General features: G+C 37.1%; 1 protein-coding gene across 2 annotated transcripts in view; it reads right to left on the bottom strand.

Moving 5' to 3' along the window:
* The window catches only part of Zfc3h1 (zinc finger C3H1-type containing), a 54,884-nt gene that overhangs the window by 21,336 nt on the left and 16,801 nt on the right, over positions 1-16,747 (bottom strand). For both annotated transcript variants that reach the window (XM_032912529.1, XM_032912533.1), the window contains exons 4-18: positions 15,720-15,918; positions 14,682-14,905; positions 13,143-13,263; positions 11,011-11,108; positions 8,592-8,801; positions 8,260-8,424; positions 6,443-6,580; positions 5,815-5,936; positions 5,336-5,485; positions 3,745-3,919; positions 3,079-3,210; positions 2,169-2,711; positions 1,965-2,074; positions 640-771; positions 420-541 (exon numbers count right to left, since the gene is read on the bottom strand). In XM_032912529.1, coding sequence (XP_032768420.1) covers positions 420-541; positions 640-771; positions 1,965-2,074; positions 2,169-2,711; positions 3,079-3,210; positions 3,745-3,919; positions 5,336-5,485; positions 5,815-5,936; positions 6,443-6,580; positions 8,260-8,424; positions 8,592-8,801; positions 11,011-11,108; positions 13,143-13,263; positions 14,682-14,905; positions 15,720-15,918 — 2,641 coding nt within the window. The remainder of the gene's footprint in view (positions 1-419; positions 542-639; positions 772-1,964; positions 2,075-2,168; positions 2,712-3,078; positions 3,211-3,744; positions 3,920-5,335; positions 5,486-5,814; positions 5,937-6,442; positions 6,581-8,259; positions 8,425-8,591; positions 8,802-11,010; positions 11,109-13,142; positions 13,264-14,681; positions 14,906-15,719; positions 15,919-16,747) is intronic.

The following is a 16,747-nucleotide window of genomic DNA, read 5'->3' as shown; positions in this document are numbered from 1 at the left end:
GGATTTAAGAGGCTAAACCCATATTGACTCTTAGTCCCAAGCTTTTGAAACCAGCAAAGGAAATCAAGAGGCTACGCTAGAATTAACAGTAAAATATCACACAAATGTTATATATTTTCTTCTTAGCTAAACCACTTAAATGACTAAAACACTTTCTATAACAGCAATGATGTGTTAAACCTCTCTCTGCTGTCAGAGCTACTGGCCAGCACTCACCATTGGAGTGTGACTAGTAAATTAAGTGTGCCTTCATTTAAACTTCCCTTTAGAGGCAGATTAGTGGTCAGTGACTGCTGTTTTCGATAAGGCAGATCTAGTAAGTGTCATGGGTATGTATTAAATTATTAGTTGTTTAAAATACCATAAGCTGTGTGTGATCATTTTAAATTCCCTAAGTTCAATACGAACTCTTTACAAACCTGTTGCAGAAGCAATTTCCTCATCAGTGCTGGTCTCTGAACAGCCAATCAAGGATAGATTATATGACAGAATGTCCTGGAACAACTGTTTCCGGCTAAGTGTATAGTCTTGTACATGCTGCCTAAAATAAAACAAGAGCACAAAAGATAACTGTGTGCTTTCCAAAATCAAGGAAATGTGGCTTTCTCTAGAAATTTCTTCCGAATAAATACTACTCACCACTGACAATCATCATCATTACATGTCCCTGTTAAGTCAAAACGGCAGAAACACTGATCTGGCTCAATCATATTGCTGTACGACACTGAACTTAGGGGAAGTTTTTCCTTGGTTCGGTAGTAAGGACTAAATCTACAGAAAGAATGGATAGGCTTGTTAGGCAGATGGATAGAAAACTAGACATCTTAAATTTTTCTTTCTCAGTTAAGAGTTCTTTACCTGCTTTCTAATCAAAGCAACACTAAAAGTAACTAGAACAGCCATCATACAAGTAACAGAAATGAGCTGCTTTTGTGATGGGCAAATGAGAGACATCATGTTCCGAGTGAGGCGGTGCACAACTGTTTCTCAGCATTTGGGGGGCTGAGTTCAAAGAAAGCAGAGCTAACACAGGAGGTCTCCATCTCATTTAAAAACAACAAAACAAAAAACCCCACACCAGACTTGGGAAGCATTCAGAGGTAGAGCACCTGCCTAGCATGTATAAGGCCCTAAGTTCAATTTCAAGTACAAGTAAACAAACAAACTTTAAAACTACCTATAATATAGAAAAATATATAAATACTACTATATTCTAACACCTTTGTCCCCACCACACAATAAAATGCTGTCCACTGGCATTTGTCCACATTACACAGCCTGTATGAATGCCAGGCTATGAGGCTGCCCTACCTAGTAAGTGCTCTGCAACGCTGGCATAAAACCACACCCACTCAGCAGTCACAACATCTAGCATTCTGAAAATGTGGTGGGACACTAGCCACCTAAGAACATCTAGGTCAACACCACAGAGGCTGGTCAACAACAAATGAAGAGTGCTCACATTAAAAATCGTCCCTGAGGGCTTGGGGATTTAGCTCAGTGGTAGAGCGCTTGCCTAGCAAGCGCAAGGCCCTGGGTTCGGTCCCCAGCTCCGAAAAAAATAAAAGAAAAAAAAAAATCGTCCCTGACCAGGAAGGGCAGCACACACCTATCATCTTAGCGCCTGGGAGACAGAGGGCTGAGGATTACTTTAAGTTTGAGGCTAACAAAGCAAGTTCCATTTCAGCCAGAGCTGAGGACTGAGATTTTATCTTGAAAAATACTTACAAATCAATGAATAAATAAAAATTTTCACAAGACTCTGTTCCTAAAATACTTAACAGAAACCTAGAATTTGAACCCATAGAACATGCTAAGACTTCCTTTTTGATAGGATTGGAGGACAACAGCAATTCACAGTTTTTTCTCCTATACTTGTTTTCCAGTGACCATAATTCAACTGCTTTTATTAAGACAGATTTAAGAGAAAGCATTAGGAGCCAGGGTAACTATCTCTTCTATACCTGTAGGATTTAAAGACTAGAAGAGGGCTCTGGTAAGGTCTAAATGGACATGGCTTCACTTCTGTTGTTTTACTCTGTGCTGTAACAAAATCCACATCCACAGAGATCTCCTGCAAAAGAACAACCGAAACCACAATAATTCCAAACACAAGTGAGGCATTAAACAAACTCTACATTTCATAGAAAATATGAAATGCCACTTACCTGACCACGCAAAATGTTTTCTGTAATACCTGTGGTAGTTTTTAAAATCAACTGTTTTAAGCTGTCAGCTTTTGAATATAATTTTTGTAATTCCCCTATTTTTAACCCTAGAAAAAGTTCTGGCTTTTCTACAGTACTCTTACTGAGTTTGTTTACACACTCTTTGTTAGGTGTGTCAGTGTGCTTAAGGTTGGGTTTAGTGAAAGAATTGGACTCCAGGAAGGATCTTCTTCGTTCTCTGTTTGAACCTGACAAAACTTCATCATCAGCGTCATTTTCTTCTGTGTCCAAGGTTAATTTATCCTGTGTCAGATCATGAAGGGAGGGTTGAGGTAAAGAAAACTCAGGTTCCTCTTCCACAACGGGAACAAGGTTTTGTTGTTCCTTTGCTTTGAGGGCTCGGGCTTCTTTTAACTTTTGAATTTTCAAGGCATATTCATATTCTAGCTTTTGTAATCGTCTTTTTTCCATAGCAATTAACTCTGCTGAATGCTTCCTTGGACTTGATACTGGAGAATTATCCAGTCTCATCATTTTGTTTGGCTGTAGGAGAAAAGTAAATATTTTATATCGTTTTATGCAATCATACACGATTGCTTACAAGATAAGTGTGGTATCACTAGAATACTATACCAACACTATAAAACCAAACTGACAACGAGAGTGAAACAATTTAGTAAGTCAACACACATTTGCAAGTTAATCTGTGACCAACAAAAACTAAAACCAACACAAAATAAATTTTAAAAGCATCCAAAATATAAGACTCATTTAAAAACAAACTCTAGATTATACAGATTGAATAATAATATAATCTGTTCTCTCTGAAGTTGAACCAAAGTTGGAATTAGAAGTACCATTAAAAAAATAAAAGCTCTGCTTTCCAAACATTCTCCCACAGGCAACTTACTCCAAGGCGATCTTGCTCCAGTTTGCGTTTCCCTAGTTCTTTACTAGCCACCGCCTTGGCCCGAGCAAGCTCTTCTCCATACTTCAGAGTCAAAGCTTTCTTAATGGTAACACGCTGTTGAACTCTGTGAATCTGAAAATAGAAAGCATAAGTTAAAATCTTCTGAAATATCCTCTCAAACACAACAGCTTTGGAGGTATTCAACTCAAAGTAAAAATATCCTAATAGTATGTCTCAATAAAAGACCATAGTTACATGTATGCTGATGGCTTAGGTTCAATTTTTCTCCCTTTGTTTTAGAGGAAAAACAAAAATAAACAGGCAAGCAAACAACAAAAGCAGCCTGTGTAAATATATAGTACTAGGTTTGGAGAAACAGCTCAACAGTTTACTGATTTTCCAGAGGACTGGAGTTCAGCTCCCAGCAGTTCAGTCCCAGAAGGCTGACAATTCCCTCTAACTCCAGCTCCAGAGAATCCAATGCCTGCCTGACTTCATATGGCAGACACCAGACACAGACACACACAGACACACAGACACACACACACACACACACACACACACACACACACACACACACACACACAAAAACCTAAAAAGCAACACTTTTTAAAAACACAGTAAACATCAGACTACAATATTTAATTTTTAAGAAAAGAGCATTACTTGTTCTTGGAGCTTCTTCAAAAACATCCTGTTAACACTGAGGATTTTCTCTGCTGCCTGAAGTTGTTCTGTAAGTTTTGTAATTTTTGCTTCAGCATTTCGAACAGACTCTTTCTTCTTGGCTTCTTGCAATACTAGATTTTTTAAAACTGATTCATCTTTAATCAAGAGAATCCTGAGTGGTAAATAACAAAATTCTTATTTTTTTTCTAGAACTAGCAGACTAACACCATCAAAACAGAAAAATTTAAATTATTAACAATAATGTATTTCAAGAATTATCTTGGGGTTGGGGATTTAGCTCAGTGGTAGAGCGCTTGCCTAGCAAGCGCAAGGCCCTGGGTTCGGTCCCCAGCTCCGAAAAAAAGAAAAGGAAAAAAAAAAAAAAAAAAGAATTATCTTAAATGCATATAATTTGAAAGATACAACTGAAGACAAATTCTACATGTTAAAAAATATAGTTTAGCAGAAGAGAAACATCCAAAACTTAAACACCTCCAAATATATATATATTATGCTCAGAATACTTAATGTCTACCATCTTGTTCAGAAGGAAAGACCATGAGTTTTACAGTGCTCCTGGTGCTTTTAAAAAAAAAAAAAAATCACAATTACATTAATTTTCATGATTCACAAAAAGAAGGCCTAGGGTCTGAAACGTTAGAAATGGGGCTATGAAGATGTATTCCTTTTCCTTAAGGACCTCCAGATGACTATTTAAAAGCTTGCCTTTAAAAAGTTATGATGCTATTTAAATATAGACAATTCTAAGAGTTAATTTAGGGAGTACAGATAGCATGAACATTACTCATTAGACCAGATAGTAACTATTTCCAACAATCAAGTCCACTTTCAGTAATAGAAGTACATTGGGTAGTAGAACATACCTCTAATTCCAACACTCCGGAAGCAGAGGCAGGAGGACTGCCACAAATTTGAAGCCAGCCTTGTCTACTAAACATCAAGTTCCAGTTCAGCTAGGGCTACACACGCCTCAAAAATAAACAAACACATGCACGCGCACACACACCGCTCAATATAAGTTATAGAAATGTGCTTTCTCTTAAAAGACAAAAATATGTTTTACAATGAAGACGTTCTAAAAAAAAGGGTCATCTAAAAAATTGACGATATTCTAAACAAACTCAAAGTTCTTAAGGTTATAAAATGAGGAAATTCACAAACAATTTTAGCAATGGATAAGCTTCAGTGTGACAACCTTCCTTAAATGTCTTGGTGTCTCTTATTAAAATATTAATTAAATTCCTCTGCATAAATGTATGAGTCAGTAGAACGAATAACTGCTATAGTTCTAGCAGGTGTAAGAATCTGTGATCCAGGAGTTGCCAAGCACCTCCCGTGCCACATCCACACTCTGTTTCCACACCTAACTCATCCCTGTATGAGGATTTTAAGACCCTAGGGAGGAGGGGATGGTACATGTTTGCCACTGATCAGGAGTGGTGAGACCTGTGGCGGGAAAAATTGTAATCCTATAGTAGTTACGAATGACATATACAAATATAAATATAGATAGATATACATCTCCCAATCTAGGCACATATTTAATCAGACACTGAATAAAACTCACTTGTGTTTTTTAAGCTTTGCTTCTGCATCTGCAACTTGCTTAGTAACCATTGCAATTCTACCAATCCCATCCATTTCCACATCTGAGTTTGCTGGGGACGATGAACTTGTCTTCAGTTGATCTGATTTGATCAAACGTTGTTTCTCACGACTAAATTGAGAGAGGAATTAGGCCAAAGAGTAAACCAAAAGCATTTTCTTTAAAATACACTTTTGTGAGACATGTTAATGACACTGACTGTATAACCAGTATATGGACTTGCCGTTTGCACTCAGAACTAACACCACGGCTCTTGTGTGCTCCCTAAGCTGTCTGTACCTCAGTGCCTCACTGCATTTAGGGTAACGGATGACTGACTCCCTCTGTATAAACCATAACATTAACTCGATAACTAGGATAAATTCAGAGTCCTGGCTTATATAGGCAAAAGAAACTTTAGCAGAAACTACCCTCAAGTGAATCACATAAGACTGACTTACTTAGCAATCTCTTCCTTTAACAATCTATACTCAATCTTCTTTTCTTCAGGCAAAGCTTCAGGTGTTCGCAGGGGGTCATTTTCTTTTTCAGATTTTGGAGGTACTTTGGGTTTTGAAGCTTGCTAAAAAAAAAATAATAAAATTTAATTTAATTTAATTTAAAAGAAAGCATTTAAAGTCTTATCCTCACTCTTCTTTTGAAAAACTAAACAGGCCAGTTGTCAACTACCCAATTACATAATCTACCTAGGCAAAGCTATTCCTTAAACTGCTGAAATAGAAAACACCCTGAAAGGGCTTAAACACTATAGTTTTTTTTATTGAAAACTGGTGTTTTAGTTAATATAATATAATGCTGAACAACATTTAGTTTCCCCTGTACACAAATGAACCCACTTTACTATTCTGAAAGTGAGTAACTAGAAACACAAAGGCAATTTTGAAACAGTAAAATCTACCTCATCAACAGGGACTTCACTACATAAGTGTCAAAAGCACAAATACTGTTTCCACAAACCATTGTACTTAAAATGCCTGAACTCTATGGTCTAATGTTTTCAGAAACAAAATTAACTTCGATGATGGCTAATACACCAACTGTCTTTCAACATTAATTATAGCTCATTACCTCTGCAGTTCGTCTTGCTTCTTTGATCATGGACTCTAAGCCACCAAAGACACTACTGGTTGACTTGGAAGCTTCTCCATCAGACTCACTATCATCTGAATCATTCAGGGTTACAACCACTGATTTATGTTTTGGAAGCTACAAAAGCAATGTATTTGTTAACCATGGTAATAAATGCATTTCTTTGTTTTCATTTTAAAAAAAAAAAGTGTCTGGGGGCTTTAAGAGCACTCACTGTCTCTTCTTCCTGAGGTCCTGAGTTCAATCCCCCACAACAACATGGTGGCTCACAACCATTTATAATAGAATCTGATGCTCTCTTCTGGCATGCAGGCATACATGCAGGCATACATACAAACAGAGCACTCATACATAAAATAAAGAAATCTTCAAAAAAAAATGTATCTGTGTGTATGGCACATGTGTGTGCAGCAGGTGGCCTTGGAGGTCAGAACAGTTAGAGCTGTTTTGAGCAGCATAACATAGGTGCTACAACCCAAACTCATTACAGAAATAGCAAGTACTCTTTTTTTTTTTCTTTTCTTTTCTTTCTTCTTTTTTCTTTTTTTTTTCGGGGCTGGGGGCTGAACCCAGGGCAATAGCAAGTACTCTTTACCACTGAGCAAGCTCTCTCCAGCTCCCCGGGAAGAGTATTTCAATTCTTTTCATTATTCCTTGAATATTAAGTGTATAGCTTCACATACTTTTTTAGACTGTTTCTATATCAACACACAAAAATAACAGCTCCACATAGTATGTGGTAGCATCTTCTGATTACACTCTATTATCCCCAATACGGGTTATAATCCAAGCATGAAGCACATCTACATTTTCCAGACATTACAATAATCACTTCAATAATTTTTTCCTTTCTATAAAGAAATATGCTGCCATCTGAATTAACTCAACGAGATCATTTACAAACTTTGTAGACTGACTACAAATACAGGGTGATTGACCAAAGTTAGTCATCCTATCAAAGGAAAGATTTCAGCTTGACTTTCCTCTATTTATTTTCTTTTAAAGTCATTAGGAAATAAGATTTGTAAAAGTTTCATTGCAACCTTTATCTTCTAGTGCTGGGGACTGAACCCAGAGCTTTATATGTATTCAGGAAATCACTCTCACCAAGCCACATCCCCAGTTCTTGTTTTTAGTGCCAGACTCATTTACACAGCCCAAGTAGAATTCAAACTCAAGCTTCCAATAACTATATGCCACCTGACTCAGATCAACTCCTTAATGAACATCCTAAGTAAATCTTCCATTACAGTATGATCTCTGGTTGAAAATATGAAAAAGTTATTTAAAAAATGAGCCAGGTGGCTTGGTGCAATTCCTACTAGTCTGAAGGCCAAGGCCTGCCTGTGTAACTTAGTGAGATGCCCAAATTAAAAAAAAAGAGAAAAGGCTAGGGATATAGTGCTTTGGTAGTATGCTTGCATGTTGTGGGGGAGGGTCTAGGTTCAATTCTCAGTCCTATTAAAACGTTTTTAAAAAGCAAAGAATTTTTAGGTATTTGTTAAAATTGATACCAGAAAAGGCTGAAAATGGACCAATTTAAGTTCTTTAAAAAGAGCAGAGCAAAGAATAACTATGACACTCTGAGCAGAACACATCCTCAAACACACCATCACCAAATTCTACCAATCTTCAAGGGAACATACTGCTCTTACTTCAAACTTCTTTAAAGTTTTTCATTTATAATTATACAAGTATTTTTGTATATAAATGAACTAGGTGGTAGAGACAGGACAGTAAAAATAATTCTAATAAGCTATTTGAATAAAAGTATGAAGTCTTATGTTTGTTTTTACCGAGATCACAGTTCGTGGAAGACGTGGTCCTCTGTGAAACTTTGGATTCTGTATCCTAGGCTGAGATACTGTATTAATACTGACTATTGATAGATTGCTTCTTGACAAAGGCTGAGAATTGTTCAGAACTGGAGGTGAAGGTGGGTCGCTATTACTGGATGTTTCCTAATAAGAAAAAGATGAACATTTCCAAATAATAAGACATGCCTGTCACCTTTAGACATCTGGAGCAAAATAACATGAGAAAAACCCAGCAGCCCTGAGAGAGGCAGCCGAGAGCATCCTGAAGCTAGGCGCAAGGGCACCACCTAGAGGGGCAGGAGGTACATTACCTCTGGCTTAAAAGCTCTTTTATTTGCTAGAGATTTAAGTAGTTCTTCTCGAAGGAGCATTTCTTCCTCCTCTTCTTCATCAGCAAACGGGGGCTTTGGAGGCTGCTCTGGATCGTCAGGTGGTAGAGGTGGCAAAGGCGGAAGAGGAGGTAGAGGGTCGAGAGACGCGCACAGGCCTTCCCCAAACGGCTGGCTCAGAGACGGCACAGACTGGGTTTTAAAGAAGAAATCATTTAAATTCAAATTTTATTAACTTCAAACATCTCTGAAGAAATACTAAATCAGAAAAAGTAAATTTTTATTTAGTTGTTCTATGTATACTGATGTAAATATTATATACAACTCAAAGCTAGTGCAGAATTTAATATTCAACAATTAAAATGTTCCTTTCCAATTACAACCTTTGAAACATTATAAATTTCACAGTAATTATAGATACCTCTGCTCCTGCCCCTATCTACAATTAAAATTCTAGACAGTAGAAGAATTCAATTAGACAAGGTCATTCTCTTCAGATCAAATCAAGTTATTTTTAAAAAAAAAAAAAAAAAAAAAAACAGTAAAACTGGGGTTGGGGATTTAGCTCAGTGGTAGAGCGCTTGCCTAGCAAGCACAAGGCCCTGGGTTCGGTCCCCAACTTGGGGAAAAAAAAACAAAACAAAACAGTAAAACTAAAATCAGTAATGTATTTAAGTTAAAGCAGGTATGTATTTGTAGACAAGGGCTCACTGTGCAGCCCTGACTAGCCTGGAACTCACTATGTAGACCAGGCTGGCCACTGAGAGCCAACTTAGAGAACCACCTGCCTACTCCTCCCATCCCCTGGCATGTATTATCACACTTAGGGATAAATTTTCAAAAGAATAACAAATTAAAAAATTTTAGTAGTAAAACTTTTCATGTAGCATTAAAATTAAATTACAAATCAAATGGATAAGAGAAAGACCTCGGAGTACCTACCTGCCCACCATCACTTAGAACCCTGTAAAAATGGCTTCTTAGAGACTATAGAGGGAAATGGATTTTTATCAATCCCTTAGTTTAGATGTTTTTGCTTCAAAGACTTTCCGATAATCCCTACACTTTAGCTCATTCACCCCTCATTCCTAAAAGAAAACATTTCAATTTCCCTTACCATAAACTCCCCCAGAAGATACCAAACATTTACCAAGAAAATTTTCGATGGTCGAGTTCTCTTACCTAGTGGGGGATACTGTTTACTCTCTAGATCCTTGCAATCTAGAAATAACTGCAGAACCTTTATGATTTGTTTTTTTATTTTTAAATGAGATGCTGCTGGCCCGAGTTACGGCAGGCACCTTTAACCCAAGTAACCCAAGAGCAGCTGATCTTTGAGGCCACCATTCTCATCTAAACATCAAGTTACAGGCCACAGAGGAACAAAGTGAGACCCTGTCTCAAAACAAAAACAGGGTGATGTATAGATGTTTAAAGATCAGTGCTGGCAATAATGGCTGAATGGGTCAAAGCAGGTCCCTACAACCCAAGTTGCAGAAGAGGAACAAAGTAGTACTGTGATCTCCACATGTGTGCTTGTAGCATGTACACACTGATGCACATGTGTACACATAAACATATGCATTTTAAAAATCAAAAAAGATCTAATTTCTGTAGATAATATGCTTCTTTTTTTTTTTTTTTTGGTTCTTTTTATTTTCGGAGCTGGGGACCGAACCCAGTGCCTTGCGCTTCCTAGGCAAGCACTCTACCACTGAGCTAAATCCCCAACCCCGATAATATGCTTCTTTTAAAACATAATGATGCTTATTCGAAGAAGATTAAGTATCCTATTTAAATGTCAATTCATAAAAAAATGATTCAAGCCAAGCATGGTAGCACATGCCTTTAATCCCAGCAATCCAGAGGCAGAGGCAAGGGTGTCTCTGAGAGTTTAAGGCCAGCCTGGGCTAGAAAGTGAGTTCCAGAACTGTTACCCAGGGAAACCTTATCTCAAACAAAACAAAACAAAACAAAAAAAACGAAACAAAACTTCAGGGCAGGCCTTTAATTCTAACACTTGGGAAGCAGGGTTTGAGGCCACAGGGATCTATGTAGTTAGCTCTACAACGTCCAGGGCTATGTAGACCCTGCCTCCAAAAACAAACAAAAGGGGAAAAAAAAAAAATCAATAAAAATCGAAAGCAGCAATTTCTATTCTACTTTGGTATAATTTTATGAGTAGCAATTATTTGAGACACAAAAAAGAACTGAAATCAATAAAATCAAAATTAGCTATAGATTAAAAAAACAAAACTACCATTAAACAATCAACTGTTTGATTCTACATATTTCTAACTATTAATTCTAAATAGTGAATCAAACCAAGCAATTCATGCCCGTTTCCCAGCACATTTGAAGATGCACAGTCATTTTTTGAAATCATTCAGTTTTTACTTACTGAGACCTGAGCTGGTGGAGGCAAAGAAACAGATGGTGCTGAAGAAAAATACCCCAGTGAACACTCAGGGAAAAACGGTGGTTGTACTGGTGAAGGAGCTGTTTAAAAGACACAAACAAGTTTAGTGAAGTGTTCTGACAGAAGTATAGTAAATGTATCAGTATGCTTGAGGAGACATACACTTAGAGTAGAAATTAGAGCTCATAAGTTTATGATAAATCTTAAAGTCCTATGCATCCTCTAGAACCATATAAAATTGTTTTTAAATAAGTTAAAAGTTTCCTTTAAGCTGGCATTTAATTCCTCAACATCTAGAAATTCTGTTAGGCATTGTTCCATATGCCTACAGTCCCAGGCCTCAGCCAAGAGGATGCCCCACCTAAGGGCAGCTGGGCTACAGAGGGAAACTTGGTTTCAAACAAAATAGACACTTTCTCCCTACTTCACTATCAGGTGCAAAACCTATCTGTGCTAACAAGACAATAAGGCACATTTTTTTAAATGTAATTTTCACAAAATAAATTCTTTTGAATCCTGCCAAAGTCCTGGGGAGGTGGGGGGGGGGGGTAGGGTGGAGCATGACTTGATTCTCCCCTTAATATGGTGCTAAGGACAATAAGGACATGGTTTTGAAGTTGAAATGGATCGAAGAGTGAGAACTATGCACTACATGTGAACAACAGAATTCTCCTTCACAGTTTAGCTTATGTTTCTTTTCCCGGTTGTCTTACAAGTCAATACTGAGACATCTGCCCTTCAAACTGCTGATTCACAGCCCAAAGCTGAGTATATGTTAATCCTAATTACACTGTTCTTACATAAAAATGTGAGTACCAGCTAGATGTGGTACACATGCCTACAGTCTCAGTACTTGGAAAATAGAAAATGGGAACTCAGTTTCAAGGACAACCTGGCCTGCCCAAAAAGTTTAAGGAAAACCTGAAACTTAGGCAATACAGCAGGCCCTATCTCAGAAACACAGAAGGAAGAGAAATGGGGATGGAAGGGGAGAGGGAGAGGAAGGCACGAGACATGATAAATACTAAGGGAAAAGAAGTTAAATCTCAAAGTACATTTTCTCTATAAAACTTTATAAAATTCTTTAAATACATAAATTAAGTTATTTTACAGATTATGGGGAGTTAATAATGTTGATAGTGGGATGTAGAGATGGCTCAGTGCTCTTCCAGCGGTCCTGAGCTCAAATCCCAGCAACCACATGGTGGCTCACAACCATCTATAAAGGGATCTGATGCCCTCTTCTGGTGTGTCTGAAGACAGCTACGGCATACTTATATACAATGAATGAATGATTTAAAATAAAATGTTAAGAGTTTAAAATTGCAATGACCTCCAAGTTCCTGAAGCCTTGAATTGTTAAGAACATAAAGTAAGATTATCTAACATCAGCTAAAAAACAATACCTTAAAAATGAACAGGTTTGATAAACATTACATAAATCATATATTTTTGTTTTCTCTCTAGTCTAGATTCATGGAACTAGAGTTCTAGTTTTGATTTGGCCTCACATGATCACAAGGAGAAGTGACACTGATCATCGGATCTCCTAAGTCCTCCAACTCCTCAAACATCATCTGTAGTTTGTCCTGCCTCAGGCGCAGGTGTTTAAAATGACTAAGAGAATGACAGTCAGTCATGTCTGAGTAACAAGAAAAGCCTGAGCATGGTGCCTCATGGCTTTAATCCCACACTCATAAAACCATTTACATCAAATACTTAACAGAGTTGAAACAAAGCTTTTTAATTTAGAGCCTCAGACCTACAGAGATGGCTCAGCAGACAAAGGCACCGACTGGTCTTCCAGATGAACCTGGGTTCAAATCCCAACATCCACATGGCAACTCACAACTGTCGGTAACTCCAAGATCTGACACTTCCATATAGACACACATGCAGGTGAAATACCAATGCAGATAAAATAAAGGTAAATAAATTAAGAGGAAAACTTCTTAAGTTTTAATTTAAACCTCTTTAGAAAAGCACACTTGAAAATAAAGGTTAAAACTATACAACAGAGATTTACTGTTTAAGTTTTTACAGTATCATATACTTTTGAAGGTTTTGAGTAGCTTAATTGTGATTATAAAATTTTTCAATGTTTTGGCTCCTACCTGGAGAACTGGTCTCACTGTCAGTATCCATAGCAACTTCCTCATAGTTATCATATTGATAGATGCCTCCTCCACTCTCAGGCTGCTTTTCTAAGGACCGCCTCAGGTCAGGGTCTGAAGACTAAGTATAGAGCAAACATTTCTTATAACAAGAGTTGATAATTATCTTTTAGGGGCAAATACCCCAAATCATTATGATTCTGAGACTTTCCCATGGCATAAAATCTGGAAAATGTCTTTGACAGTCATGTATTATCTATACAGATGAATTTCTCCATTGTCTAAGCCATTAAAGTAATTGGATTCCTCTAAAAAACAAAAACAGATTACAAAATCCTTACAATCATTATGGTTTAGGCTTGAAATTTGTAGGAATACGGTCATTTAATCATTACAATGACATTATCAGACTTTTTTGTTAAGTAAAGAATAGGAGCTGCAGAAATGGCTGAGTGGTTAAGAAAATTGGCCAATTCCCAGCACCCACATGGCAGCTCACAACTGTCTATAACTACAGCTCCAGAAGACTCAATGTCCTCTTCTAGCCTCCACAGGCATCAGGCATGAAAGTGGTACGCAGACAAGCATACAGGTAAATACTCACACACTGAAAGGTCAACAACATTTTAGTTATAAATTAATCAACTGTATCCGAAAACTATGGACTCGATTGGCATGTTTATATGCCATGCTTTTTCTACCTTATGTTTTACTCCCAGATTCATGACAAGAACCAGAAAAACCTATGCAGGCAGAGATAATAAAGTACAAATAATACGATACTTATCTCTAGACAAATATTCTATTTGTAAGAGTCTTAGTTATAAATATTATAATCCTTGCCTAAAGAAAGCTTCCCCTTGACTGTCTCCTTAAAGAACCCTTACTTTTCAAAAATCTCTACATTTAGTTAATATACTCATGAGTGTATTCTTAAAGTTCAAAAGTCCAAAAACATCGTTGATGTTAATAATACTAGGTCAGTAGCACTTCTCCTGAAAGCACCCAAAAAGGAAATGATTTACTCAGTCATTGTCAGCATACAAAATAATGGTCAAAACATGATAAAGATGAAATACAAAATAGCCAGGGGCAATAAAATTATAAATTTAAAAAAATTACAAAAAACACAAAACCACAAAGAAAGTGGTTGGAGAAGACATACTAAAAGGCTGAGCATGCTACACACATGCTGTATACATGCCCCCAACTCATGCTCTCAAACACAAAGGGAAAAGTGACTTTCTATAGAAGCTCTATCAAACATAAGATACTTAGTTTCCCTTAGCTAATTGGACCTTTGAAATAATATTAACAAAACACTTACAGACGAGCATTCTGAGCCAATAAGATGGCTCAGTGACTGCCAACCACATGACCAGAGCTCAATCTCCATGACCCACATGATAAAACTGACTCCTGCAAGTTGTCCCCTGGTCTCCACGTGTGCACTATGGTGCAAATATTCTGACCCTCAAAAAAATGAATGAATGACTTTAACTGTAAAACTTTTGCACATTTTGATGTTATAGTTCTTACTTTACTTCTTGATCTCCTCTTCCCACCAACCAATTTCATGAATCGATTGTACTGTTCTTCCTGATTTGAAAGGTCTCTGATTTTTCTGATTTCTTCTTCTCTTTTCCTCCTCTCTTCTTCCTCAGCATGTTTCCGCTGGTCCTCTTCTTTCTGTCTCTCCTGTTCTTTTTGCTGCTGGAGTTTCTTCCATGCCTTTGTCTGCTGCTTCCGTAATGCTTGTTTAGCTTCCCATGAAAGCAGAATGTCAGTTATCTACCAACTAAAAGTTAAAACTTAAGCAGTGTTTTATATTGCTAACTAACAGTCAGTCCTCCCTGAATTCTATTTATAATAGGAATGTGTAATCTCCCAAACTCTAAACTTCCTGAATTACAGGACTGGAGAGATAGCTCAGTGGTTGAGAACAAGAGGACCCCGGTTCAATTCTCCATTCACAACTATCCATAACTCCAATTCCAGGTGCTGGCATGGCCTCTTCAGGCCTCCTCAGGCACCAAACATGACATGATTCACTCACTTACATGTGGGCAAAATATAAAATGTTTTTACTTAGAAAAATTTTTCATACATTTTCATAATACCCTTTCCCCTCTCTGATCCTATCTACCTCCCTACCTAACGTTATGCTCTTATCACCCCTCCCCAAACCCCTACATATTGTTTTGTGAATTTTTTTGGTGTTTAGTCTCTCTCTCTGTCTCTGTCTCTGTCTCTGTATCTCTGACTCTGTCTCTGTCTCTGTCTCTGTCTCTCTCTCTCTCTCTCTCTCTCTCTCTCTCTCTCTCTCTCTCTCGTGTGTGTGTGTGTGTGTGTGTGTGTGTGTGTGTGTGTGTGTGTGTGTGTGTGTGAGAGAGAGAGAGAGATTAGTTTTTCTTTAAGTTTGTTTTGACTTTCAATTCTTTGTTTGGGTTTATGTTGTTTTGATTTTTATTATAGAAAAAATAATTTTCTTTAAAAAAAAGTCCAAAATAAAACTAGAAACTACAAGATACTACAAGGTATTATGTTCAATTGAAACAGTTTAAGAACACTCATCACCTGTGGTGCTCACTTTCTTGGTTGAGTGTGCTTTTGTGCTGGCTTTTGCCTTTTGCTGCGTGGTTTTGGTCTTGGTCAGTTTTTCTTTGCTCTCCTTCATCACCTGCTGCTCCTTCTGCTGCCATTTCTTACTAGCTGACTGCAGAGCCAAAAGGCGAAGCTGAAGCTCAGACAGTTCCTCCTCTTCTTCACCAAGTTTCTTTAAAACAGAAAAAAATGTTAAATTCTATTACTTAACTTTAAACATTTGCCAACTTGAATCTTTCACCAACTTAATTTTAATATTAGTATCAAAATAAAATATTTAAGTGGAAAATATGGATAAAAAAACAAAAACTCATTTCTCTTCTAAAAATCAAAACTAATTTAATTCTTAGAATCAAACAGAAAATCAACTGGTAGAAATTATTGGTTTGTATGTCAATATGCAGACATAAAGCAGGAGAGTAAAAGTTAGACAACATTTAAGACGTGACAACAGCAAGAAGCTAGCAATGAAGAATGAAGTGACTCATCAGGCTGCAGTCCGAGAACACTAATGACATCACAATCCCAAGAACATGCTAAGTTCTTAACATTAATGCAGGTAGAAAAAGATGTTCTAAGTACAGATGTTCCCTGAATACTTAAAGAATTTCTCCAAAGAAACTAAAACAGGTTATCTTAAAAGGGCATGTTTGAAAAGCGTTTTCTAACTGAAGTAACTTGCTAAGTGTTTCACTCTACCTTTTAAATTTTTAACTGGTGCATAAACACTATACAAACTGTTAGGTACTTGTGCTGTTTCAATGTGTGCACATACTGTGACATTTAAATCAGATCCAACTCTCTCAACCATTTATTTATTCTTTACAGTAAAAACATAAAAAAATTTGTCTTTCTAGACACTCTAGAACAGCTCACCAGAACTTATTCCTACTAATTATAATTTGAAATGGCTTTAGAAAATTAGCCTGCTCTACACACTTTCACTGAAATGTAACTAACTAAAGATACCAAGCAACTCTAAGTAAAACTTCTTAGGTATT

Source organism: Rattus rattus, chromosome 1, assembly GCF_011064425.1.
Source record: "Rattus rattus isolate New Zealand chromosome 1, Rrattus_CSIRO_v1, whole genome shotgun sequence".
NCBI classification, from domain to species: Eukaryota; Metazoa; Chordata; class Mammalia; order Rodentia; family Muridae; genus Rattus; species Rattus rattus.
The sequence above is the reverse complement of the archived record's forward strand: the minus strand, read 5'-3'. Positions and strand labels throughout refer to the sequence as shown.